This window comes from Melanostigma gelatinosum, assembly GCF_949748355.1.
Source record: "Melanostigma gelatinosum genome assembly, chromosome: 17".
NCBI lineage: Eukaryota > Metazoa > Chordata > Actinopteri > Perciformes > Zoarcidae > Melanostigma > Melanostigma gelatinosum.
The window spans coordinates 8406651-8433702 of record NC_136650.1 but is presented as its reverse complement, the minus strand read 5'-3'; the positions used below and the strand labels follow the sequence as shown (position 1 = coordinate 8433702).

General features: G+C 45.6%; 1 protein-coding gene across 3 annotated transcripts; it reads left to right on the top strand.

Annotated features, from left to right (window-relative positions):
• Positions 1 to 26969, top strand: LOC306791689 (TGF-beta receptor type-2-like). 3 transcript variants are annotated; one of them, XM_079288534.1, is made up of 7 exons: positions 1 to 63; positions 11879 to 12020; positions 12830 to 13023; positions 16739 to 17511; positions 18275 to 18416; positions 24548 to 24672; positions 25771 to 26969. In XM_079288534.1, exons 2-7 carry the CDS (start codon positions 11890 to 11892, stop codon positions 25948 to 25950), a joined length of 1545 nt encoding a protein of 514 aa, XP_079144660.1. In that variant the 5' UTR covers positions 1 to 63; positions 11879 to 11889; the 3' UTR covers positions 25951 to 26969. The 3 variants fall into 3 exon arrangements, with proteins under 3 accessions (XP_079144660.1, XP_079144659.1, XP_079144658.1); XM_079288533.1 differs by lacking the exon at positions 1 to 63 and adding an exon at positions 8852 to 8968; XM_079288532.1 differs by lacking the exon at positions 1 to 63 and adding an exon at positions 9014 to 9246.
• The last annotated feature ends 83 nt before the right edge of the window (positions 26970 to 27052 follow it).

Here is a 27052-nt window from a genome sequence, read left to right as displayed (position 1 = left end):
ATGCAACCAGATGCAGAACTAAATAGGAAAGATGGGATTGTAACGCTGGAGACGGAGGACCAGGTAAGCTTGGTTCTGATTCATATCATCCGTCAAACACTGCATCGGTTTTGATTCAGTTTCTGGCCTTTTTTAAATCACTGGAACATTATAAGAACTTGATACTGATAAACTATGACCTAATGTGGGCTTTCGGGTGGAACATCTTAATCCCTCGGCCAAATTTTCAGGGAGAGTCCTGTTCATCTGAGAAGCATCATATTTCACATCGGACCTCGCGATAAAATTCCAGCAAAAAAAAAAAAAGAGAGCGAATTAATAAAAACTCTTGCGTTTGCGTCAGAGCAGCTCTGAACGCTTAAATGTGATTTCCTGAAATGTCTAAATCATGCCGGTGTCAGGAGAGCGCTCTGAAGGAAAGAAAGCTGGCAGTCACTGTGTTTGGACAAGCTCACTGGGACCTGGCAAAGGGAAAAGAGGAGGTTGGCTCCAAAAGCAGGACTGAACTTCATTAGATCTGATGAGTAAATGTGAAACTGATGCCTTTGTCCAAATAAAAAAATCTGTTTTATCTGGAAGCATCGATTCAACAGAGACATCAGTGTTCAGCCGTGTCATCTGTAAATATGTGCAGCTTGTTTTCAGTGGAGAATATGTTCTGATATTCCATCAGCAGCTTGTTGTGGGCCTCATTAGCTGCACTGTATGGATCTGCAATACAGTGGCTGCACTGAACAAAGCCCACAGTGGCTCTATTAGAGGAGGGATGTCATTTTCTTGTCATTTGCATGCCGCGTGGACGCAAAGGCTCCGAGGGAACATGCCGAGATTCAATCTCACTTCATGTCATGCACAGTTTGTTTTAAAAGGAAGAAATTGCAAGCAGGTTTTCCACGATCAAAGTCATCCACAAGAGCTGAGCTTCGCCTCAATTTCCATGGAGTGGCTGAAAATAAATGCATGTTCACAGTCACGGTACATTTACAAACCGGCGAGGGAAAATGACTGCGCCGGGCCGAGGAGAAGCGCTTGCAACGAGGCGTTAAATTAAATCCATCGGCGTCACAGCAATGCATTTCAACTGCATCTCAAAATGTGTGACATGGTTCTCGCTGGGCCAAGAAAATGGCCGATGCTGGCTCAGAGTTTTTTTCGCGAGTAATAGTGAACAACATTTGGACCACATTCACATATATGATGCAATATCTGCAACACTTTATTTAATCTCACACAATATAACAATGAGTGCTTCATGTCTCACTGTAATGTTGTTCAGCAGGACATTTTAAATGTGTTCGTCAATAACTACTGTCAAGATTTAATATGACACGGTTGTAATAAATATACAGTGAAATGCCTATTAGGATCATATTTATTAATTATTTATTCATTCACAGTTATAAAATTAATTTTATTAGAATGTGTGTAAAAATCACATGTGGTTATGTGACTATTTCTAGCCGAGGCGCAGTTTGTCCGTTTTTACCTCCATTTTTGAACTTAGTTTTCTGTACAGATTGAACAACCGAGATATAGCGTGTTCATTTGTGAACTTCAGAGGTGCTTGTCGGCCATTTTTGGCCAGAGCCAGGCTGGCTGTTTCCCCTCTGTTTCTAGTCTTGGATGCTAAGCTAAGCTAACAGCCTGCTGGCTGTGGCTTAATATTTACGGTACAGACGCGAGAGTGTAAAGCCATCTTCTCATCGAACTCTCAGCAAGAAAATGAATCAGCACATATCCATACATGTCAAAGTATTCCTTTTATTCCTTTTTAAAAGTCCTTACGCTCACGCAACACATTCTCACTCCCAGCTAGCCACCTACAGACGATTGGTCAGTGGCCCCTTTAGCGTCATTTTGCGAGGTGCAGGGTAGTCTGATGGACTTCAATACGTGGACATATAAATATACGCTGAAATATTAGATCCCAATATGTGGTTAACGTTACATACATGCGTAAGTTAGGTGCATTAGCTTCATACCTGGTCAACAACAAAACTACTTGGTTCAGTTTCGGAAAAGATCACGTTGCATAAAGTTAAGTGTGTTTTTAGATTCACACAGGACATGAGTTTGTTTGACCCATCCATCCGACCCGACTTCCTCCCCATCTTTATACTACGGCACCCCAACATCATTTTTAAACCCACCAGTGGCACCTTCAAAGCTGACACCTGAGGGGCATAGTTTTGGCGCGTAGGGCCACGGATCAAGCTGCCGTATTTGATGGGTTGGCATGCAAACTATTCCCTTTCACTTAAAAAAAACCAACTAAAAACCTTCCTTTTCATTTTCCCATCTGGATCAATCTCTTTGTCACTCTCTCAAACATAAACACAGAGTATATGGTCCCTCTATTGTCTGGCGCTGTTTACCACGCGGCCGCTGTTCAGCTCCTTGTCCTTATCGGTGTCGGGTCATGGTGGTATTTCCTGCCTGCAACAAGAGCAGAAGGTGGCACAGGATGAGTGCTGCTTCCTGTGCTGGCACACCCAGCATGTACCCACTGGCCCCGAGCACCCAGCACTGCAGTCAGAGGAGTGTTGGAGAGTGTTGGAGAGGAGCCTGTTAAGTCGCCCTCAATATACGGCGTTTATCGAATAACTCGTATTGTTCGTGTGAGGCGCAAGATAGCTGAAAATGAGACGCAGGCTGCAGGCTGCCTCGGTCATAGAGGATGAGTTATATCAAAGAGTTAATCATTCCTGCTGATATTTATCAAGTGAATATCCTTAAACCCCTTAAAAATTCCATTTTATCGCTGGTGGGTAAACATCATCTGGGATGTTGGATCACAGGAAGCTGAATCTGTAATGATTCAGCTGCTGCTGTTGGCTTCATCATCAGATATGTATATATGTGATCAAAACGGCCGCGCTTTCAGAGGGATAACTTTGACTGGACAATATTTGATTTTAAATCAAAATATTGTCAGCAAACCAACTCATTAGTCTAACTTTGCCTGTGACATTTGTAAATATTGTTTTGATATATCCTCCAATTAAGTGCTTTCATGTTTGTGTGCCGTCGTCTGAAGAGACCCCGGCATGGCCCCTCTGGGTAGAGACGTGACATAAACATGTTGTCTGCTATTTATTTATTTATTTATTTATTTTTACTGCAGAATCCTCGTTTGGCTGGAATGTCTGTTCATCTCCGTGTCGGCGCAGCCTTTCCCGTGGGAAGTGCACAGAGGAGTCTTTGGTGTCATCGGGGGGAATCGGCAGATGTTTGTAAAGACGCTTGCGGCCGCTGAGTCCAGGGAGGACTTGCCCTTCAAAACACTCCGATTCTGAATGTTTATTACAAGTGGGTTTCTCGGGAAACCACGATCACTGGGCTCGCTCGCCGAACGTATTTGGAGTGCAGCCTGTTGCTTGTCATTGAGCATTGGGGGTTCTTTTTCGCATGCACGCCCCTCCCCACCCATCCCATCTTCGAGTTGCATCCCACAAAGACACGACTGTGACTCGGTGGATGCTGGTTGTGTATAACTGCCTCGAGTGAACCACTGACATTTCGGTTCTAAAGCGTGGTGTTTTGCATTTACCGAGTTGAGGGCAGTATGTGCTACAGAAATCTAACCTTATTACACGTTATCATACAGCAACATGGACAAACTCCTCTTGCAGACAACCTGAGAAAAAGCACATTTTAACTTGTCACAGCAGGAAAACACAGTCATGACATTAACAGTTCTATTCAAGGGCCCCAGTAAGTCCTGGCAGTGTAACAATGAGCCAGCATGCACAATACCAGGATCCTGAGACTAAGGCAGCTAATGGAATTCCGCCATCATTTTGTTATGTGCACCTGTGCTTTTCTTACTGTGACATGTCAAAGTCACTTCCGTATGACCAGTGATGGAGGAGGTGTTGAGCTCTGTTTCACAAATTTCCTGTAGGAAACATCAGGCTCCACTGTGTTCAGCTTCTAGGCGCTAACGTTGTCTTTCTTGGCAGGTAGTGTGCAGCCTGTTTATCTGAGGGTTTGGGGGGGGGGGGAGAAACGGCTTCGACTGCAGCTGGAAGGTAAGTACATGAAAGTTACAGGACATAAAACGGATGCGATTCATCAGTTATAACATCATATACAATATATTGGATGAAACATCTCAGCAGTATTTTAATGTTACAGAAGGACCTAAAATGTACTTCTGGTACTTCCCCAGATTAGTGTATACTCCAGTGTTTTGATAGATATTACTGTTTGGTCAACCTGAGGCTTTGAAAAGAGCAATGTAGCGGCTTCAGTTCCCCGTTGGAAAGGGCTGCCTGACCGTCAGCGATGCTTGCTGCAAAGCAACAAAACTATCATTTTACCTCGCAGAACCAAACTTAACGAGGCGTCCACAGCAGTACGTTACTTAGCTTCTGTGTGGGTACTTCTGTCTGCCTCTCTCAACTGGGAGAAGACCGCCATCTAAGTTACTAACACACTGCCTATAAGGATATAAGTGTACTGTATATGTAGCAGCGACATCATGCAGGAACCTGCGTCAGGTCACGTGAGAAAAAACTAAAAAGAAAACGCAATTATATATCCGCCCTTTTAAGTAAAGTACCTCAAGACTGTACTTAAGTACTTACTCAACACTACATAGTTATTTTCCACCCCTGGTCATGTGTGTGTCAAAGCGCGGTGATACGATGCATACGGCGTTATGATTCACATGGCTTTCATTAATGCTGTGATTACATGCAGCGCATACGTTTCCTTTGTAGTCTGCATGATACACTGCATTCACTCCCTCACAGCAGAAGACACACTTTGCCTCTGTGTGTGTGTAACGGTATCTCCAGCCACATTGTAGGGACTTCAGACTGAAGCAGTTCATCTGGGACAGGGCAACTAAATCTTCCCCCTCTTTGCTAAAATTGTCCATTCCCTGTAATCAAGGTTTGGTGAATGGCATGACCATCATCTTCATCATCTTCTCCCTGCTCCCACCACAGAAGTAGTTACAGGCTGAGGGACTGATGGCAGGACACAGGCTGAGGGCTTGTTTAACCCTACACAGACCACAGCATGACACTTTGGAGATCTCTTGTATTTCCACTGAAAAGGTTGACTTGTGGCTTTGTGCTCTCAGCAAAGAGATGGTTTTCAAACATTACGGAAAGCTGTTTTTGCTATCCTGTTTGTTTCCGTTCCTCTTTTTTGCTGCTTTGTGGTCTTTTGAATTGAAGAGTTTGGGTTTTGCGAGAGTGCGCTTTATGTCCGAATCCATGATGGTCAATATGTAAGGCTGATACAGTCCAAGCATGAGTACAGATAAGAGTATCCCATGAGATCGTACCTCTGTCACTTCATCTCCCCACATGAGCCACACCAAGAAACAGGATGCTGCCTGCCCCACCCCCATCGCGTTGTCCTTATGAAACCAGCTTTGGCACAGTTTGGGACACCTATCAATATTCTGCCAGAGAACAATAGCCCTAAACATGTTGTGATAGCAAAGGTTGTAACCTTCGGCGTGTATAAGATAAACTTTCCCTTCCTTCACAGCGTCTGACGCCGGGAGAAAAAGCCCGTTCACAGCGGTGGGGGATGAAAGAGAGAGGCTGTTGTTGTCCAAATGGGCTATTGCGACTTCCTGAGGCTTACCGATGGCACAGAGAAAACTCTGCCAATTCAGTGTGTGTGTGTGTGTGTGTGTTGTTGTGCATGACTCTGTATGAGTGAGCAGTCAAAGCCACATGCAAGTCGTGTCGAGGTAGATTTCCTTAGTTCTTTGCTCTTTGACTGAGTTTGTGGCAGAGTGCGTGCGTTGAACTCAAAAGCAGGAGGTTGTGTTTAACAGCACTATCTTCCCTGCACGCTTCTGTGGCTTTGACTCCAATGTGTTTGTATGCATGCTGTGTCACTCATGGTCCTCTTATGAGTTGCAGTTGTGAGATGAAGCCACGCATGCTGACGGTCGGCCCACCACTTTGGTCCAAACTGAAATGTTTCAACAACAACAAGCCCAATGGATGGAGTCAGTTTTATGCTGACATTCATGGTGCCAAGGATGAATCCTTACGACTTTGGCGCTCCCCTGACATTTTCATTTTATTTTCTAGCACCCTTTCAATTTGTCCAATACTTGATGACCAAATACCTGCAATGCTAAAGTAGCAGCATCTGCTGCTACTTTGTGTTCAGTGCTAATTAGCAATTGTTACCGTCCACAATCTGAAACAAAAGTCATATTCCGGTTGCTGCGGCAGGTCCCTTTAGTCATGAGCAGTGTAACTGAAGAAGGCACTGCTTTTAAAATGACTGATTGTTTTGTGCCACTATTCTCACAAGCAATTTGCAAGATGTATAACATTTGTCTCTGCTGTGCAAATACACAAGACCGAGCTTGTGGGACTTCAACAGCAGTGTTTAGCGATGTTTTTCCTTTGGCGTGAGCTGTATTTGTGCAATTCATCCTGCAACAAAGTCCTCATTGAAAGCGGTTTACTGAGACAGACGGCGTAAGGTGGCTGGCTGGCAGTGGGTGCAGTGATCCGGCAGGTTGCTGGCTTACTTCTGCAGCCAGCGGACCAATCGTCAGCAAATGTGTGATCAACCCTTCTGAGTTGAGAGTGGATCTGAAAGTGTACAAGGTACATTTATAGGTCAGTGGCCTTTAAGGTGGAGGCGCAGACTCCTTCTGTTAACGACTGTGGCTACAATCCACTCCCAGTGGGCATTGACTCCTTTACCCAGTTGAAAAAAATAAGATTGTTGATTTGTACTAACAAAATGTGGAGACACACTGACCTGTCAAACTGATACCAACAATTTCCTTTACCTTTTCCTTTGTATTTCAAATATAAGATATCATATTTTGTGAGATGTTTATGTTTCCCTGGCTCCTTTTACAACATATTTAAAAAATACAGTCTGCAATACTATAAATAACGTGAATAAACCTGCTTTATAATTCGTTTTTTTTTCATTTCTCATGTGTGATTTGAAGCTCAGCACTTTCATTTTACAGTAACCTGTAAAAAAAAAAGGGCAAAACACAAGCATCCCTTGTGCTACCGTATCATTTTAGGTACTAAGAACAGGGTGTGCATGAATCTCATACAGTAGGAAGACTGTAGTGGCATGCAGCTTCCAACTACAACGATAGTCTTCCTTCTAAACAGAACATCTTAATTAAAAAACACTCTTTAAATCAAACCTGGTGGACTTATTGTCCAGGTAAATGTCGTAAGAATGGGAGCTGAAATAATACATTCACTGTTTTCAACTGCAATTCAGCATCTTTCCAACTTTCCAATGCTTGCCTCAGCACTGACAGATTCAGTATTCCTGTGCGTCTTCTCCTTTTGTGGCAGACGTCAAGTTGGCCCTCAGTGCGGGGGAGAGATCTTATCAGGAATAAGCACACAATATATGCATATAAACCTGAGTGTGTGGGAGGGACACTGCAGGTGTGTTGCCACGTTTCCTCCTACAGAGATGCAGAGAAATGGTGCAAAGAGACCGACGTCCACTTCGTAATGTGCTGCACAAATGGCGCTTGTTTGCCACCGGTGTTATCTCGAGGCATGCGTCCAGAGATTTGTCATCAGGTCGCTGTGTTTACCTTTCCACTTGACCCAAGCAGTTTACAGGAACGCTGAGCACCTGCTATTGAGCATAATACCACTCAGGATGTTTGCCTGCCGCTTGTTTATCTGTGTTTGTGCATTCGGGGGGGTGGGGGGGTGTAAAATGGTTCAAAGGCAAAGGAACACTGGGAGACTTGTGCAGGGGGAAAGCTAAAAGTAACAGTGAAAGAAGCACATGAAGTGACAGGAAAAAAAAAGGATTGTGTTTAAATACGCCTGAGCACACGGGGGTGACGTGTGTTTCCTGTTGAACTGAATGAAGCAGATGAAGTTTACAAAGGCGTCGTGTTTGGGTGTTGTGGTCAGTGAGCAGGATGTTGTGACCCTCTGGGAGCCCACATGTGCTGAGGTCAGTGGGCTCACGGCGCTGTCGGGTCTCCACCTTGTGGCTTGGACCCCATCTTGCAGTGCTGAACGGCTGCCTGGCATGCAGGCTTGAGCAAACAAGCGCACACCCAAATGGGGTCAGTAAAATGGGCTGAACAAAAACTCCCCCAAAGCCTATATTTAAGCCAAAATTTAAGCCTACATTTGTAAACATTTTTGCCAGTTGGCATGATGCAGAATTAGCTATTTTCAGTTCCTGTTTAAAATGTACAGATGGATGCACACACTGCTTTGATTCTGAAGACAACTTAAAAATGTTATCGCCTCAGGCAACTTCTGAAGTGACGAGGAGCGTCTTCATACGCTCAAACAGGCTCACCGAGCAAAGCAGTTGAAAACCGGAGGAGTAGGCGTCCTGCGTGGAGAGTTATCAGCTCCGGGGTCACGGGGTCAGGACTGAAACCTGACATCACAGCTCGAGTATGCAGAGCTTAAAACGCATGTCGGCAAAGCCCCGGCAATAGTCGGGTAATTTATGGCCGTTAGAGTGGACTTAACCTCCGTGTGTCTTCAATAAAAACAGGAGAGATATGGAGTGACTCTCGCCACTTCTCATGTCACCTCTGATTAACTGTGAGCCTGGAACCTCTCCAGAAAAACAGGGTCCAATGTGACTTAGTGACTTAGAATGAACACCTACACGTGTGGAAGACTTATAATAAATATGAGCAGAATCCCAGCAGTTCTCTTTTGAGAGATGGCGGCTCTAAATAAGATGTGTAGACGGTGTGCCCGCTTTGAAGTGAATCGGGGTGTTTGCATTTATGTGTGTAGCCTGTAGGTGAAGCTTCTGGTTCAGCTATTTTAGAACATGTCATTTCAAGTCTTGCTCTGCAGGGTTTCAGCCTCTTAATGACACGTTCAAGACTGTGTGAGCCACACGAGCATGACTGAGAAGTAGAAGAAGAAGAAGAAGAGAGAGAGAAAAAAACACAACTGTCCAACCCCTCTGAAGAGTTCCTGTTTCATGAAAGTGCACATACTGTGTGAGTCATATAGGGCAAGTCCTGCCTGCTGTGTTTACTCTGCTGCTTCTACCCGGAGCCGTGGAGGCGTTTTATTTCATTTTTTTTGCGGAGTGGGTGAAGCAACAGGCGGACCGGAGAGAGTCCGCGAACTCTGGATATTAGCCCGGTGTCAAAGGCTTCGGTTAATTCATGAGCAGGAGGGGAGTGTACAGTCTGTCTCTCAATGGAGCTCCTCAGGTTTTCCGCTTTTTGGTGTGGCGCGATACTCTTCGGTAGTGTTCAGCTCGAGGAGGCGGGTGAGTTGAACTCTGTACGTGGAGAGAAGTTGTCAGAGGAGCGGCTGCGTTGAGTCACAGCTGCGGGGTGATTAGTGGAGCGCTGTTAAGCGCTTTCATTTGGGATTATATGACAAACTATACTCGCTGTCGTTTGCACGGGTGTTTTTAACGGGCATGTGGTACACTTTACTTTACAAATAGTCCAATTAATTTAATTAAAAACAACAAACTCCCAAAGTGCGCAAGTTATCGAGGCTCGCGTGCCTCATTCATTCAACAAGCCTTGTTTCCGTTCTCGCCTGCGCGTTTGCTCTTCCTGTGTCCTACTGACATGAGAGAAGAAGTAAATACACTTCTGTTTACACCGCTAACCTTCAGTGTGTTAGCCTAGCTGTTCACTGTGGATGCTAGATTATTTGAGGGCATCACCTGTCGTAAATCACAGCCTTTAAATCCTGGGATGTGTTGTCTCCATCTTTTTCTTCATCTGTCCCAGACTCAGTCCCGGAGGCACCAAGTGGCTTTGGCTGCTCCTTAATCCTCTTTCCCGCCCTCTCCGCAATTACATGTAGCCCTGGGTGACAATTACTAGCATTCATCCCTTCCATTGCCCCCCCCCCCCTTGGGTTTAAATGGCATGCTCTTTCAGAGGAGTTGCTCTAATGATATAATTACTCCGGCTCAACCACCTTCCCACCACCAGCACTCAAGCATGGTCTTTCCCCTCTGTGCTGACTGACTTCAAAACAGCCCGGCAAACCCGGCAGGCAGAGTTTTAAATTGCCCAGTCAAGAAGTTTAGTCTGGAGTTCAAGTGTAATATTGTGATGTTTTTACTTGTGTGGGAGTCTCCCGGTGAAGACGAGGTCAGAAAAGCAATACCCGTCTGCAATATCCTGCTAGGATTCCTCTGACCGTATCTCAGTCCGGCACAGGAACGGGACGCCGTCGACGTACACGCTGCTCTAGATTCGCTGCTCTTCCGCGCTGCAGGTTGTACAGTGTTTCTGCTGCAGGTCTAACCCCACCCTGCACATTTGGGGTGACAGGATACAGTAGGCTTTTTGTGCGAGGGCTTTTCGCACACGCACAGCACCTTTCCTTCGAGACGGTGTGAAGTCAGAGGCGGAACGGATGCCGGGCAGACTTCTTCGCTGTCTGCTTTCACTTACACTTCCCAGTTGAACGTCTCGCGATGTGGTCACGTGATGAAAGTCTTGTCAGGGCCATCTTTACACAACTGGCGACATGTTTCAGATGCATCGTGCGTGTTTGTTTACGATGCTTCATCCTGGGGGGTGATCTTTAAACTACACAAGGTAGATGTTAACCTACTTGCTGTCTCGGTTTGGTCACGAGCTGCACATCAACGAACAGGTTCAACTTCCTGTGCACAGTCGACGTGTGGCTATGTGGTTTTGCTGTCGCATGTTTCTCCTCTTCCTGTTTTTTTGCGGTTTGATTTTTGTTTCTTTCAGAACCCTTAAGATCTGAAAGGAGTACAGTCTTTCTTTCACTCGCTCCCGCTCTGTTTACTCGATGGACTCTCAGCGAGCGGCCTGACTTCATCGTACCGCTTGAGTGCACATTGTGTGCACTTGTACAAACGCCCCACAAAATCCTCCCGTGAGACGCATTTATTCCTGATGATGCTTCAACAGTCACTGGTGCTGGATTGTTCCTGGGAAAATTGGAATATCCTCTTTTAGGATCATTTCCAACTCTTAAAGCCACAAGATCCACTTTCCACTCGCACTTGTATGTGGCTGAGAGGACAGTCCCTCGAGTAAAAGGAAATAAATCGGAGAAGTCGAGAGATATTGTTCACCTTTCTCGCTGCTCTGTGTCTCCAAACAGCGGTAAATGCTGCCTGACAGGTTTTTATCATTAAAAGCCTCTCAATGAAAGGACTGCGGTCAGAGAGTTTCTCTACTCGTACAAACACTCGCCAACGCGTACACACGCCCATTTCTGTCTCTCTCCAAACACACAGAGACAGCAATACATAATGCCCCCCCCCCCCCTGTCTTTTTGATCTTCTTGAACACCTCTAGATGGGGCGCCGACTCATCGGTGGGACAAATTAGAGACTCGTCAGCGAGGAGATGCATCCGTGCTGCCTTTTGTTTGTTGTTCTTGCCTGTCTGGCAGTTGTCTCCTTAGATGATTATCAAACCCACAGGCACTCATCGCACAATCCTGTCTGTCTCACTGATACGGGTCTGCCTGCCGGCAAAGTCAAGTCTGAACAAGACCAAAGGAGGTGGATGCCACCGTGCGCTGCGCTTATTGTTCCGACTTCACAGGAAGAAATATCTAGCCACCCCGAGGATGAAATAGTTTGGATTTTCCAGTGGTTTGGTTGAATATCTGCATCTACTTATCATCAAATTCCAAAAGACTCTCACCCTTTAATTAGATTTCAACTTTTTCATGCCAAGTATGAACAGTAAGACTGTTTTGCATTCCTGAGTGGTCTGTTTGTCCTTTTTAATGCCACATGCTGCCTAGTCAACCCAATACCATGCAAGAAAATGAGCTTGAGTCAGTTCTTTGTTTTAGCAGAGTCCACTGAACCTTTTTTGTGTCCCCAACTCACCGTCTGCCCTGTCTCACTTTTTATTTATATCACTTTTTATTTATATCAACAGAAGCCAATATAATGAAGTCACGGAGGCTGTGTAAGTTCTGTGATGAGCAGTCCACCAGCTGCACAGGTAAAGGGAGCTGCAAGGCGGACTGTGACATCACGTCCATCTGCCCCAGCGACGAAGATGTGTGTGTCACTGTCTGGTAAGTGGGCACTCATCTAAACTCACGTTTCCCTACGAATCAAAGCCAGGGTTTTGAAAATGGTTTTAGTTGAGTCTAGTTAAAGCGAAAAGAGCATTTAACATAATTCACCTCTTGGGTCACAGTGGATGCTCTTTTAACAATCAAATCGTCCTCCAATTCCTCCCAGGAGCCCGAAAACGTCTTTCTTTATTTGACGTTTTCCTTTGAACACTTTGTCAGTCAGCGTTCTGATGAAGACCGTCGGCCGGATCACAACAGCACACGAGCATCTAAACATCCAGCATCCAGCAGCGAATCTGACTCTGAGAAGCAGCAGGAGGCCGATTTGTGCCGGCGTTAAAAGCTGAAACCCGCGCCGCTGTTGCTCATTATGTTGTTGGACGTTGTCTGAGCTGAGGTCAGCAGAAAGCTAACGGCACATGGACAGCAGCACCTCTTTGAAACGCTCTGCACTGCCAACGCTGCCCAGCAGGGAAGCAACACTTAGATGTGTGTGTTTGTGCGCGTTCAGGGTTTTCCTTTGTTTCCTGTTTGTAATGGTATTTGAAGAATCTCGCCGTTCCCGAATGTGACCCCTGTATTGCAGTAATTTACATAATGCTGAGACCGTGGACTGCTGCAAGAGACAAACATCCCATTTACAGTCCCCACTCTATCACTGCACTGCTTAAAAATCGCAATATTTGCACAACTGCAGACCTGCCATCATTGCCTTGTTACACGATAATACGGATATCTGAAAAGGGGACTTCATTGCCAAAGCCAGTAAATGGCAGTATTTTCTTTGTGCTTTTTCTCTTTCCAAGGAGAAGGAGAGATGATGACAATGTCACCGTTGATACAGTCTGCCACGGCCGATCTCAGAAGCTGTATGGCCTGGACCTGGAGGATTACAACAACAGCAAGTGTGAGATGAAAGAACGAAAGGGCATGGGCTCACAGTTCTTCATCTGCTCCTGCTCGGAGGATGAGTGCAACGAGCACATCTTCTTCAACTCCTGTAAGTTAAGACACAATTATTTTGTCCACCAATCCTTGTTTTTCCTGTTTTTAACCACCCTTGAGCCGAGTGAGTTTCTTACACCAATGTATTTTCTTTTCGATTGAGCCTTTAAGATAACATGATTGTGATCCGGTAAGATCCATCGTGCAGCAGACATACCGCATTAAAGGGGACATATCATGCTCATTTTCAGCTTCATACTTGTATTTTGGGTTTCTACTAGAACATGTTTTCATGCTTTTGATGGTAAAAAAACCCCCACAATTTTCTCATACTGTCTGTTTGAATACACCTGTAATTACTCTCCGTCTGAAACGCTCCGTTTTAGAGCCTGTCTCTTTAAGCCCTCCCTCTGGAAAAGTCTAGTCTGCTCTGATTGGCTTGCGAGAATAATATGGCGCACCTTTGCAAAGGTAGTTTTCAAGCCTTCCTGAAATTCAATGAATACTTGAATCCATTAAATATGGCGCTACAGCAACTTAGTGTAAAGACTTTAGCATGTGACGCTAGCTTAGCTAAGCCAAATAGCTGCTGGCTGGCCTTACACTGAACAGACGGACACGAGAGTCGTTTCGCTTTTCTCATCCAACACAAAGCAAATTAGTGTATTTCCCACAATCGTGACTCATACTCCTGTAAGTAGTACAAAGTTGCATCAGTTCCTTATTGTGTCCATCTCTTTCGCATTCCTCAACAGTGAAGCAATAGGCCAGTAACAGTTTTACGTGTGCAAAGATGGGACTCTTTGGTTCCTACATCTGTGCAGCACAACATGGTAACGTCATAGTCCTGGCGGGCCTCATGTTATCATGCCAGTTTCTCTCAGCTTGTCATGTAAGGCGTCATGCATGAATGCAAACGCGTGTGCACTGTAGTGCTCTCCAGATACATGATTACAAACAGGTTTGGGAGACTTTAGCTTGTAGACTCCAGTTACAACACTGGCCCCGGAATCAGATGTATTTTGACGACAGCATCCAGGCAATAATAACACGGAGGTACACTTCTGAGACCCGGCTGTGCACAGAGACACAAATTGAAAGCATCTGCCCAGTCCAAACCACGTAATGGAAATCCATTCCCCTACCGTCGAGAATGTCTGTGACTAACATGAGACGGTGTCGTAATAAAGGAGCTCCGGCTAAAAAGCACAAAGGAACAATGCCAGTGAATTTAGGGAGAATGTACCTCTTCCTCCTCTAGTGACCAGTGTCCAAAACTGTTTTTGTGACTAAGCCCATTACTGACTCTTTTCCCCATAACTGAGGGATACGTTTAGGAAAGCCATTACTTAAGTAACAGGAAAGACGAAGTTGTTTGTCACATACCAGTTGAAATGCCTCAGAGTTGCCGCGGTCTTTGCACGCCATGTGCTGCCCTGACGAGTGGGCCGAGGGTGTTTTCAACAGAACCAGAAACACATCGACGAAAACTATTGGAAATGGCAAGAAGAATACAAAAGGAGAACTAACTTGAGAACAAGAAGTTGGAGCTCGGATGTAGCTTAGCTTAGCATAAAGTATTGAAACGGTGAAATAGCTCTGTTCAAAGGGAACGGAATCCGTCTGCCGGTACATCTAACGTTACAAGTGTAAAAATATCAATTAACGGTTTCTCCATGGGGCTGTGTGCCAACGGGAGAAATGATTTTCTGGAGTCACTGAGCTTTATTTTGTTACCTTTGGACACAGCCAGGCTAGCTGTTTCCCTCCGTTTCCAGTCTTTATGCTAAGCTAATTGCCTCCTGTCTCCAACTTCATGTTTAACTGACAAATAAGGGATTTGTACCAATCTTCTTTCTAACTCTGAGCAGGAAAACTATTCCTTTTAATAATTCTTTCACTTTACAAACATTGTTTTCGGTAATTTGTTAAGGAAATTCTTAAATTAAGGGGTTTTAACCAGCTGGTCAAAGCCTCGCAATCTCACAAATTCAAGATTCAGATTAAGGTATTGCCATTTATAGAATATTTTTCCTTGTTAAAGGAATACTTCAGCCTCAAAATGACCATTTGTAAATCAATTACTTACCCCATGTTACCTATGGGGTCAGATCAGTCTCAATAATCACAAATGCACACATAAAGATTCACAAATATATCCGATTTACAAATGCACGCGGAACGATTCACAAATACATTCCAATGCACAAATAAATTAATTACGATATATAAATGTAAAAAAAAATCACAAATATATTTCTGCATTTGTAAGTATTTCTGTGTGGATTTTTTATATTTGTTTGTGGATTTGGATGTATTTATTTGTGGATCACACTGCATTTCTTTGCAGATCGCGACACATATATTTGTGGGATTATTGAGACGAATATATTTGTGAATTGTTGTGTGTGCATTTATGATTATTGAGACTGATCTGACCCCATAGTTGCCTTGAATTGTTGAAGAAATGACAAATGTAAACGGATGTTTTTATATAGTTTGCTGTTTTAAAACACGCCCCCCCCCCCCACCCCCCACATTTACTTTAAATCATGAAGACTTTTCTCCGTTTTTTGATTCTTCATTCACAGTGGGGTCATGCGAGACAGTTTCCTGAGCTCTCTTCAAGAATTCGAGCTAACACAGGGTGAAAAATTGATGTTGAAATGGTCATTTTGGGGGTGAAGTGTTCCTTTAAGTGAGGGTTTTGGCCAAAGCGGAGAGAGTCCGCGGGGCACAGTGACAGGTTTGTTGCGAGAAATAGTTTCTCGCTCTATGAAAATAAAAACAAACTGCCGGCTGGGGCCATGTTGAGGATTTCAGACTCGTGGTTTCCTGTTTAGAAGAAAAAAAAAATGAGAGAGAAGCAGAGGGATTGACTGGCTAGTCCGCGAGATGCCTTCCCCATTCGTCGTCCTCCCTTATTTCAGCCCGACTCTGCTCCTCACGTCTTCTTCACTTGCCTCTAAAATGAGTTTCTTATTCTTCAGCAAAATGGGGAAAATGTGAGGATATTTTCGCTTTGAAGCTGTTCCTGTCCCACCGTAGTAGCTGCTAATTGTTAAATGTTTTTCTTGTTTAGTATGTTGTGCCTGGTGATACAGTTTTTATAGGTCTGTTTATGACTGCTGCTTCAAAAGCTGGAGTATAAACACAGCACAAGCATAAACTTTCACTGTTGGCCAAAACCGTAGCAGCTCCCAGACACACAAATTACAAGAATACTATAAAGAGACACAATGTGTGGTGGACTGGGTCAGGGCCCAGACGCTAACTTTAGCTTCGTGATGCTTCTAGACATTCCAGTGGGACGGCTCGGGTTCCTCTGCTGCTCTGAGAATATTACTTTACGCTTACGTAAGATGCTGATACGGAGACCGTTTGAGATGGATTGCTTTTCTATTTTGGGAGACCGATTGTTTAACAGTAATGTATTCTGTAAAAAGCACAAGTGGAAAAAACTGTTTTAAAATATCACACCGAGAAGAGAGAATAATACAATCTCACCCTTTTTAAAACCTATTTTGAACGATAACCGTTGTGGTTGACAGAATAACCTCGGTACGGTTGCTGTTCTGGAGCTTTTCATCACATTGCATGATCTTGAGCAGCAGGTGGAGTTTGCCCAGTGGTCATGAAATTGTTCAAATTTCCTTTTTTTTGATGTAATATACTAATGTTTAATGTAATAGTTGAGCACAGCTTCAAACTCGTCGATATGAATGTGGGCGTCTTCATCATCTTAATCCCTTTGGCTCTTCTCCCCTCAGACATGGATTCCCAGGTGGTGGCGGTCATCTTGGTGAGCCTGGTGCCTCTGCTGGTTATGGCCGTCATCGTCGTCTCTTCCTTCTACTGCTATCGCGTCTACCGCCAGCGGCAAGCCAGCTCCAAGCGCAAGAGGGGTCGCCGGGACTTCAGCGACGCTCACGCCATCATGATTGACGACGAGGGCTCGGACAGCAGCTCCACGCACGCCAACAACCTCAACCACAACACGGAGCTGCTGCCCATCGAGCTGGACGTCCAGGTCGGAAAAGGCCGCTTCGCAGAAGTTTACAAAGCCAAGCTGAAGCAGGGCTCCTCGGTCAGCGAGGAGCAGGGCTTCGAGACGGTGGCCGTGAAGATCTTCCAGTACGAGGAGTACGCCTCCTGGAAGAACGAGAAGGACATTTTCTCCGACGCGGACCTGAGACACGACAACGTGCTTCACTTCCTGACAGCGGAGGACAGAAAGGCGCAGAGGCAGTGCTGGCTGATCACGGCCTACCAGCCGCGAGGGAACCTCCAAGAGTTCTTGATTCACCACGTCGTCAGCTGGCACGACCTGTGGCTGCTGGGGGGTTCGCTGGCGCGCGGGGTGGCGCACCTTCACAGTGACCACACCACCTGCGGCCGCTACAAGGTGCCTATCACGCACCGGGACATTAAGAGCTCCAACATCCTGGTGAAAAGCGACCTGACCTGCTGCCTGTGTGACTTCGGCCTCGCCCTCCGCCTGGACAACGCTCTGTCTGTGGACGAGCTGGCCAACAGTGGGCAGGTAAAGCCTTCTCAGCATTCATTTGGGGGGTGTTGTTTGGTTTTACTGTGCTTTTAACCCCTCAGAGATAAAAAAAAAAAAAAACTAAATCTTCTTCTGTTCTAATTTGCGCGGCCGGCCCAGACACAGGCCGCTCCAAGCCCTGCCATATCTCGAAGAGAGCCGAGCGATCAATCAAACCTTTCATCTCTGGCCCTCATCACACCCTCTCTAAATATTTGGCACCCTCTATATCTTGGCCCCAGATGGATAGCGCTGATAGAAATCATAAGTGTTCTGAGATGGTCGCGCTATAATAGTCGCAAGAAAAACAAGCTTGATTGATTCTTGATGGACTCATTACACTGATGTAATAGGCCAGAGTCATATTAGTCTCTGTAGTGAAAATGACTCATCATAAAAATGCCCCCCCCCCCCCCCCCCATGCTGCGCAGCACACCTAATGCATTGTAAAGCCCACTAATGCATTCCGAGGAAGCGCCGTTGAACACAATTTCCAAGGTGGTAATTAATGTGAAGACAAGAGACGTGTTGTTGAGCTCAGAGCTACCATTTCTGTTTTTCCAATTATTTTCTACATCGAGCATGTTTTGATTCAGATAAATATGATGTGATGACATACTACGGCACACAATTACCCCCCCCACGTCACGTAAATAACTCTAAGATGCTCTACGGAGCTGGGCTTTTTCAGCTGAACTCCTCTGTGGCGTCGTGGACTTCAGTGACATGGGAATCTTTTTTCACCCCCGTCTTTCCTCAGGTGGGCACAGCCAGGTACATGGCCCCAGAGGTCTTGGAGTCCAGAATCAACCTGGAAAACATTGAGTCTTTCAAACAGGCCGATGTTTACTCCATGGCTCTTGTACTGTGGGAGATCATCTCCAGGTGCGACGCAATTGGAGGTAAGGATGAAGTGCTGCTGGTAGTGTCTCCTCTAAATGTCAAACTATTCCTTTAATTCTATTCAACTCCCAGAGCACCCTCCTCTGAGAGTTTCTTTGTGCATTCATCCTGATCAATTGTGTTTTGTGGACTCCTGCTTTCAGCGTGATACAGTAGCATGGTACCCTCGCTGTGCACACACAGTAAGCATCACATGTGACCTTTAGTTAATAATAGACATAACCAAGTTTCCCTCGGTAAATTAGAGATTAGCCCGGGCCGCTGGGTCTGAAGGAAATCCATAGAAGCACTGATTGATGAAATCCCCTCTGAGGCCTGGAAATATCCTCAGAAATACTGACAGAAAAATTGCTTGACCTCTAAGGAAAGCGAGCGCGTCGCCGGCTCTACCAATCACGGAGCTCGGTGACCAACTCCAAGTCCACCTCCCAGATGTGTGACACTGCGCGCCCAGGACTTGGGCGTGTGTCTCCCGCGACCCATTTATCACTGTGGGAACAAAATCCAAAAGTGTCAAACGCACAATCCATCATGTCGTAGTCTCAAGGATCAGCCTTCACTTTACTAATGTACCGTTACTTGTGTTTGTCACTCTGTAGCGAAAACAAGGCCAGGATATGTGCAAATAATAGCAATGGGCGATTATCTGAAGGCAAAGACTGCAGGGCAGTATTTCTTGTCGACGCTCGAGTCGTTTGTTTTCACTTCCCTTTGGTGTCTCTGTGGTCCAGTTTGTTTCTGTGTCTGCTCCCGTCTCCATTGTGTCACAGCGGTGATTGAAAGCCGGATTCGGGCATGAGCGCTTCTACTTTGGCGATTTCCTGTTTTGCCCCCACGACCACCCCCGGTGGGGGGCCCCTCCTTAAAGTGTATCGCACAGTTACGCTGCCCAAGAGTGCTCTGAAGAGACAACATGGCAGAGGGACCCACAGTCCCCCTCTGCTTTGCTTTCCCAAGCAGCAGGAACACGTGTGCCCTTTGGGTACACCTTTTTGAAAAGAAAATAGACTATTTCCTGTTTTGCGAAGAACACGGCCCCCGCGGCACACTGTTCTGAGGCTGAAGCTGTAAGTATGGATGTCTCCTTTCTATGAGGATGTTTTGCGGCTAGTGTCTCTCGAGAGCGGACCAGACAGGATACATGGGGGCAGAGATGGACTAAACGAATCCAGGCGGAGTTGGTGTGGCTTCTCGTGGTTTCCTCCTGAGGGATTTGAGGGACAACAGCTTTATTCATCAGACTCATCCTCCTCCATTCGTTTATTTCATTCCCTTACTGTAGATTTATTGAGATCTAGACAAACATAAACACTGTACACGGCAGCAAACATTATTTATGGCCCAGTTTAAATGTTCTTCTGAGTGTCCCTGCCCATAAAACTTCAGCTCGGTGTCTCGACATTTTTCCGTCTTTCTTCCTACCCCTGGGCAGGTGAGGCAGCCGTTAATCAGCCTCCCACTGCACCGAGACGCTGCAGACAGCCATCCAGCGTTACTCATGCCGGCAAAGACAGACTGGGAGGACAGGCGAGCGTAGATTTACTGGAGGGTGGTGGAAGCAGAGGGGTACCCGTCCCACTGCTCTACCAGAACAGTGACAAAAGATGGAAGCAGCTGGAATAGTTCATGTATATCTCTATCCACTATCCGCCCACTCCCTGAGACAGAGGGGGGGGGGGGGGGGGGGTCTGTAGTTCATTAAGCCCAAAACCAGGCTTGGAGAGTAACTGATTAATGGGACTGCGTAAGTCTCTCACGCGCACCTGTATAAACGAGTCAATCTGGCAACACCGTAAATGACATATGATGTAACATAATCATATTTTTTGACATTCGGTACAGCCCTGAGAATGTGCATGAAGGTTAATTTGATTTGCTTGAATGGGTTCAGCTGCTGCTCCACATTATAATCCGGTAACACGAATGATTTGAGTCCTTGGATGCTATTGAGGTGATCCAAAAGTAACGGAAAGTAATCCGATTATATTGCTTTTATACTGCGATACTTGGATTGCCGGTTACTTATTTAACAGGTGATTGTATCGGATAACATTTTAAAAGTTACCCTCTCCTTGGGCGAAAGCACGTGGAAAGGTTCAAACGTTGCACAAACACAGCCGGCCTGCTGACTTGATAGAGGAAGGTGGAAAGAAGAAGCTGCGTAAATGAGATGCAGTAATTTGGTTTTGCTTCACTGGCAGCTAAAAATAAAGTCTCCTCGTGGGTCGTCTGCTGGCAGAGATGTGGTATTGATTGTGCACTCGGAGCACCATCACGGTAAAGCTGCTGTGAGTTTCCCGCTGCTGGCCTCTTGTTTTTCTCCCGAAGTTGCCAAGTTGTCCCCGGAGGTCGTGAGTCACTAATGACACCCTGAGAACTCCTCGGCCTCCTTTTGAGACAAAATATGAACACCAGGCCACACAGGCAGAGATTCAGAGTGACACATCCCCGGGCATCATCATACCGGCTGGGGATGAAGCCGCGGCTCCCTCTGGTCTCCGCTGCCACCTGCCCCGTGTGTGTCTGTGGAAGACAGATGTCTGATCAGCGCTCTGCGTCTCAGTGGCAGGCAGCCACTCTGTCACAGTTCCCGGGGCCGCGGTCTGATCCGAGATCTGCCAGGCGAGAAGAACACAGCCGTCTGTCGACAGCGCCAGTCAGCCAGCCATGAGCCATCACTCTGCTTTCTTTATCTTCCAAGACTACGGAGACAGAGAGAGAAATGGAGATCAACACAACTCGCAGAGAAGGGAAAAAGCTGGATTCAAGGCGCAGGCCTTTTTCTTTTTTTTTTATCTCTGCCTCTGTTCCCCAAAATGTCTCTCCTATGTAATTTAGCTGGTCCAGATTTAGGGCTTGGAAAGACTATGTTCCTCGGACGGGTGGAGCCACGTAGGGGAATAATAGTGTAGTGGTGTTGAATGTGGAGCTGCAGACGGAGAAATGCCTTCGGTCCCTAGAGGGAGAGGTTGGGCTAGACCGGAGAGGAGGTGAGGTTAAGGCAGCTGCTCTCCAGATGTCAGAACATCAACTCCTCCAGGACCGGAGGGCCTGAATATCCTGTGTGTGTGTGTGGGTGGGGGGGGGGGGGGGTCTGCCATAATCCACATTTGAGGACAAATTCAAGGATATCAAACCACTTGATTGTGGATGAATCGGGGACAAAGTGTGTGTGCCCAATTTGGTTTTGCCGAGGTTGCGTCCAGCACGAGCTGAAACGGTTGTCTCCTTTGAATGGGCTTAGGTGAAGGCGAGGGCACGCATAGTTAATGGTGGGGTAAGCCTCCAGGCTAAGTCGACGCCATATGTACGACTGTAAGCTCTGCTCACGCGTGTTGCGCATACATCTGTACTAAATGACTTAACAACCTGTGAGTTACACAAAACAAGTGTCGCAGCCACCGCAGCCTAATGAAAGCCAGCCTGGGAGTGGGTTCGTCAGGCTGTTGTTGCAGACTCGCACAGACTTTTGGGAAACAGACAATGTTGTTGTGATCACATTACTAATTTATTTCCTGGCAAACTCTGTGCCGATGTGTTTTTTCTTCTGCATTATGGATGCTTTGAGGTGACAGGATGTTGTTCAATGTTTGTGCTTTGTTGTGCGTAATTAGCCAGAAAGCATTGACAGAAGGGCAGCAGAATACAGATATAGCGTGCGCTCAACTTTGCTGTAATCATTGAGGCTGGTTTGTGTTTCTCTTTTTGTTTTTGGCTTGCGAGTGCAGTTTGAGCGTTGATATCTACCTATAGAGCCATAATCAGTGCAGCACGTGCTCATTCCCTGAAAGACGCCATAGAGCCATTAGCTGTGGTAACATGGCTGTACGTGGATTTCCCCACATTGTAGCTAATTTGACAGAATTTATTTTGGCTGCAGATCCTCAGACACTTTCTACAGGCATGGCTGACGACTGGCAGGGGGAGTAGACATTCAGGGGGGGTTTATTTGCTTGCTTTGCAAAATTCACATCACTACATGTCAGCTGTCGTGGGAGACGTAGTGTAAGTGCCTCATTGTTACTGAGCTCAACTTGTTATATTGCTTGGCAGGAATCTTGTCAATATGCACTGTGTGACTTTTGCAAACCGCAGCATTCCTGGCTCGCCCTGTGTTGTGTTTTTCAATCGTTTCTGCTTGTTCAGAGTTTAATTTAAGGTTTGCCTAAAAAAAAAAACATCTTTTCCTTTTTAGAGCCGGATTGGCCAATCTTTCCGTCCTGGAATACACACTTTTGTTTGCACAGCAAAATGCTCGGTAGTATGATTCATATATTTTGGGCCCATTGTTTGGAGATGGACACATAAACATGTTTGCCCAAAGTGGGTTTTCAGTCCAGAACACAGTAAACACTCGCTCTGAGCTGTCAAAACAAAATATGGACTGATGGTTGGGTAGGGTAATGGTTTACCAAACCAGAGCTAAACAAAACAAAAAAAGGACGTTTCAGCCTCTGAAATGAGTCCTCTGTTGCAACAGTCTGCGCCCCAGAAGCCTCAGATTCCTGTCTGCGGGCGTCACAACGTCCTGTGAGCCTCATAACATGTTTTGAAAGAGTGAAATGAGACATCATCTGGTTCATCCTATTGAGAAGTGGGAGGTCTATTCTATTGGCCTGCACTTTATCAAACAGTTGTATGTATTATTTTGTTTTGGCGTGTGTAAGGTGTGTTGACCTCGTTACTCCAGAGCTCGCTGACTCAGCACTGCTGCACGGTGCTTTCCATTCAGTTCATGTCTGCGGCGCGTGCGTATTTAGAGCCAAGTATACTCTGCTAAATGCCCAATCAGTGACACTGACTGCCTTGTATGTGTATTCTTTGAGTGTTTGAGAGCTCAAAGGGGGCGTGTCCAGCTTTACGATTCGTATGCACGCTTAGAAAAAACAGTAATGATAACTGGCGAAACTACAGGAACGGGTTCAACTCAAATATAATGTAAATAAAATCGGCAGGGAAAGCACAGGTGAACTTGATCAAATGAATCACGGTCCCCAGCTTGCACAACACCAGCACCCTGGCCCACCTGAATGGAACAGGGCCGTAATTAATGTCATTCATTACACCTGTGCTTACCCTGCTATGACACTACACAGCAGCTACAGCGCGTCACTGCAACGGCTTTCACTGCTAAACTGCACATTTGTTTACGATTCCCACCATCGCTGTGAGTCATCGGTTGCACAAGTCTGACTTCTGGAGTAAAAACGCTCATCGAGAGTTATTGTGCAACAACACGGCTCATTCCACTCTGTCGTGTTTCAGCTCGCAGTTAAAGTAACAATGTACCACAATTGATGTACTGTAGAAGAACATATCTGTCTTTCTAAGGGGGGAATTCTAAATTGTGTAATCTGTTTCTGTTTGAAGGCTTTTTTTCTGTCTTTGTAAAGACGTCCTCCGCTGTTTCATGTCCTGGTCGTCTTAATTGTTGAAAATCCACTTGAACTGGTCCCTTCAACATTCTTCACACGGCCATGTGCCTCATAAGGCGTTTCCTTATCTCTGTGGATTCTCTGAAACGTGTGTTTTCCTTGTACGAGCCCTCCGCGCTTCAACGCCTTTTGTTATTTTTATTCGTTGTTTAACTCGAAGGATGCATCCGATTCATGCGTTTTCTTTGGAAACTCTTGACCCGCCGGTTGCTTTGAAATCTGGCCCCGGGTAAACTCGGCTGGTAAAATGCTTTTGACGAGCACTCTGGATTATGTTGTGTAAGAGAGCGCTGACACAAAGCCAGAGCTGCGTTGGTGAGATGCTTTAAGCCCGTTGACGCTGAGGGTAAAAAAGAAAGTGATGATAACAAGTGTGTGTCTTCAGCAAATCTTCCCCTCGGCCCCTCTACCAGCTGCACAGGATTCTTCAGTTTGTGCTGCTTTGGTGCTGTTTAAAGTTTGCAAACTGCGGTTTTAATTTTGAGCGCACAGTCAATCCTTGGTTGGTGGTTGTTGATGATGTGGTGCTCTGCCAAATGATCTCTATTCAACAGAGCTGCATCTTTCACTGGATGGGAAACCGTCTCAAAGTGTATTGCCTGTATAAAACAACCAATGCTCACCTGTGTGAGAATGTCACTGGCTCATTTCTCTGTTTTTCGTGTGTGTGTGTGTGTGTGTGTGTGTGTGCGCAGAGGTGAAAGAATACGAGCCACCCTTTGGGAACCTGAGGGAACACCCGTGTGTAGAGAGCATGAAAGACAGCGTCCTCCGAGACCGAGGAAGACCTGAGATCCCCGACAGCTGGATCAACCACACAGTAAGAGCCGGGGCACATCTACATTGATGTTGAGCCGTGTTGGTTTTTAGGTGCACTATCTCATATAAAGAATCAAACGAATGAATATATAAATGAGTCCTGTTGGACAACCTACAAAATGCAATGGCAAGTACTGACAAGAGGAATTGACGTCACACGAGGAAAACAACACAGTAAGTCCGCCATGTTTCTACAGGAGCCCAGAGCGGACAAGCTTCAGAGAGAGCCTTTTGTTTTCACGGTACCTGAAGGCCTCAGTAGTTCAAGGGAGGAGTGAGCGGAGGGGTATTCAGTTGGTTGCAGTCTGCATCCTCACCACTAGAAGCCACTAAATCCTACACACGAGACCTTTTTAAAGTAGTGTCATCCAGTACTTCTAAAATGAAGCGGCATAAAAGCCGAAGAGCTGCGTCTGTGTTTGACCAGTCAGCGATGTTTTTGGTCTACGCGTTAATATCATAAATGTGTGGAAAGCAGGAATATAGCAACTAGGGAGCACAAATAGATAAGTTACAATGGTTAGTTTAGACACGGTACGTATTTTGACAATTTAGCTCGAGCACTGCCTCATTTCTACGACAGTAAAAGCCTGCTGAGTTTTTTGACCTCCATATTCCTGCCAAGTGTTTCACACAGACAAAGACTGCAAGCGAGTAAACACAGATGTAAACAAATACACAGTTTAGAATACGTAAAGGATTTGATTTGTAAGTGTTTCACGAGGAAGTAAAAGCATACTCACGATGTGTTTTGCTGTTAACACTAAATGTAAACATTACTTTTGTTTTGTCCGTAAGAAAACTCCACAGGGCACCTTTTAACCTTTTAAGCTCAATTGTGTACTTTGTGGCATTTCTGTTTGGTATTGTGAAAGGCAGTCTCCTAATTATTTCCATTTAAACAAATTGAATGTTAAATGAGCATTAAAACCTTAATTGGGGATTTATTGCACGCCAGCTGCTTTAGTTGGACCCAGATTGACGCGCATAAATACACGTCAACGTTCGTCGCTCGAGGTGATGATATTCTGTCTGTCGGGCTCGCCCCGGGTCTGTATCATTGACTGATTGTATCTGGGCTCTATTGCTCCCCGTGCAGGGCATCCAGATGGTGTGCGAATCCATCGACGAGTGCTGGGACCACGATCCGGAGGCCCGCCTGACAGCCCAGTGTGTCGCCGAGCGCTTCAGCGACATGGAGTACCTGGACAAGCTGTCGGAGTGCTCCGACTCGGAGGAGAAGATCCCCGAGGAAATCTTGATTGTGGATGAGAAGTAGAGCTCAGTGGAAACGCTGCCCCCACCGGGGCGGCAGAGGAATTACAGCCGCTGAGCGAGAGAGAGAGAGAGAGAGAGAGAGAGAGGGAGAGAGAGAGAGAGAGAGAGAGCTTCCAGTGGAGGCAGTGTTCGCCATGGGTTGGTCAGAAATGGGTGACTGAGGAGCAAACTGGAAAATCACATGAAACAGAACTGATGCCAGAGATGGACTTCTATTTACAGATCAGAACCAGCATGACTATAAACCAGCGACTGGTTGATTTGTTTTCTTCTACATGCTTCAAAGACTGGATCAAGTTATAAACCAACAAGCTTTTTTAACCAAATGCTATTTGCACTTTATCAATATCTATGCACATCAAAGGACATGTATTCAGTGCCCTTTTTTACAATTGTATCTGACAATACAGTTCAGGTAGAGGAAATAAAGGGACTTGTGTTTGGAGAAGACGGTAAAAGAGACCAATGTAATATATTAAGACAGTTAACAACACTAATGCCCCCTTTATAGTTTCTTGACTGCACTTCAACGTTTTCCTAGGTGGTGTGGTGGTCTTGGATATACGGTATGTCTGTGGGACCGTATTCAAGGTGCACGTATAATTTCTTCTCGTGGCATGAAAAGGAAATCACCCACAGCAAAGAAAAGAAAAAGCCATCCAATCCAGAGATCTGCAAGGAAAGCTGGTGATGTATCTCAAGGACTATGATTTGTGAAATAAGGAAATTTAGCCTGAAAGGAAAAAAAGGTGTGTGTGTGTGCGTGTGCGTGTGTGTGTGTGTGTGTACTCAGGAGAGTCTGGTCTCGGTTTGATTAATAGGACCAAGAGAATGAAAGGAATAGAGATGTTTCTAACGGACTCTAAACAGGAAGTTCCAGCCCGCTGCATGTGTATATGCTATGAAAGCTGAATGAGACATTTTGTGATAGAAAAGGGAATTCTGTCGCCTCTGATTCTGAACTCTATCAAAGTCTTTTCTTTGTTGTATAATATTGTAAAGCCATAATTAAAAGTGTTACAGGTCTCACTTTGTCAATTTGGTGTTTTTAATACCATCGTATTCTGACCTTTGCTGCCACTTATTCCCCCTCAGGGTGTTCT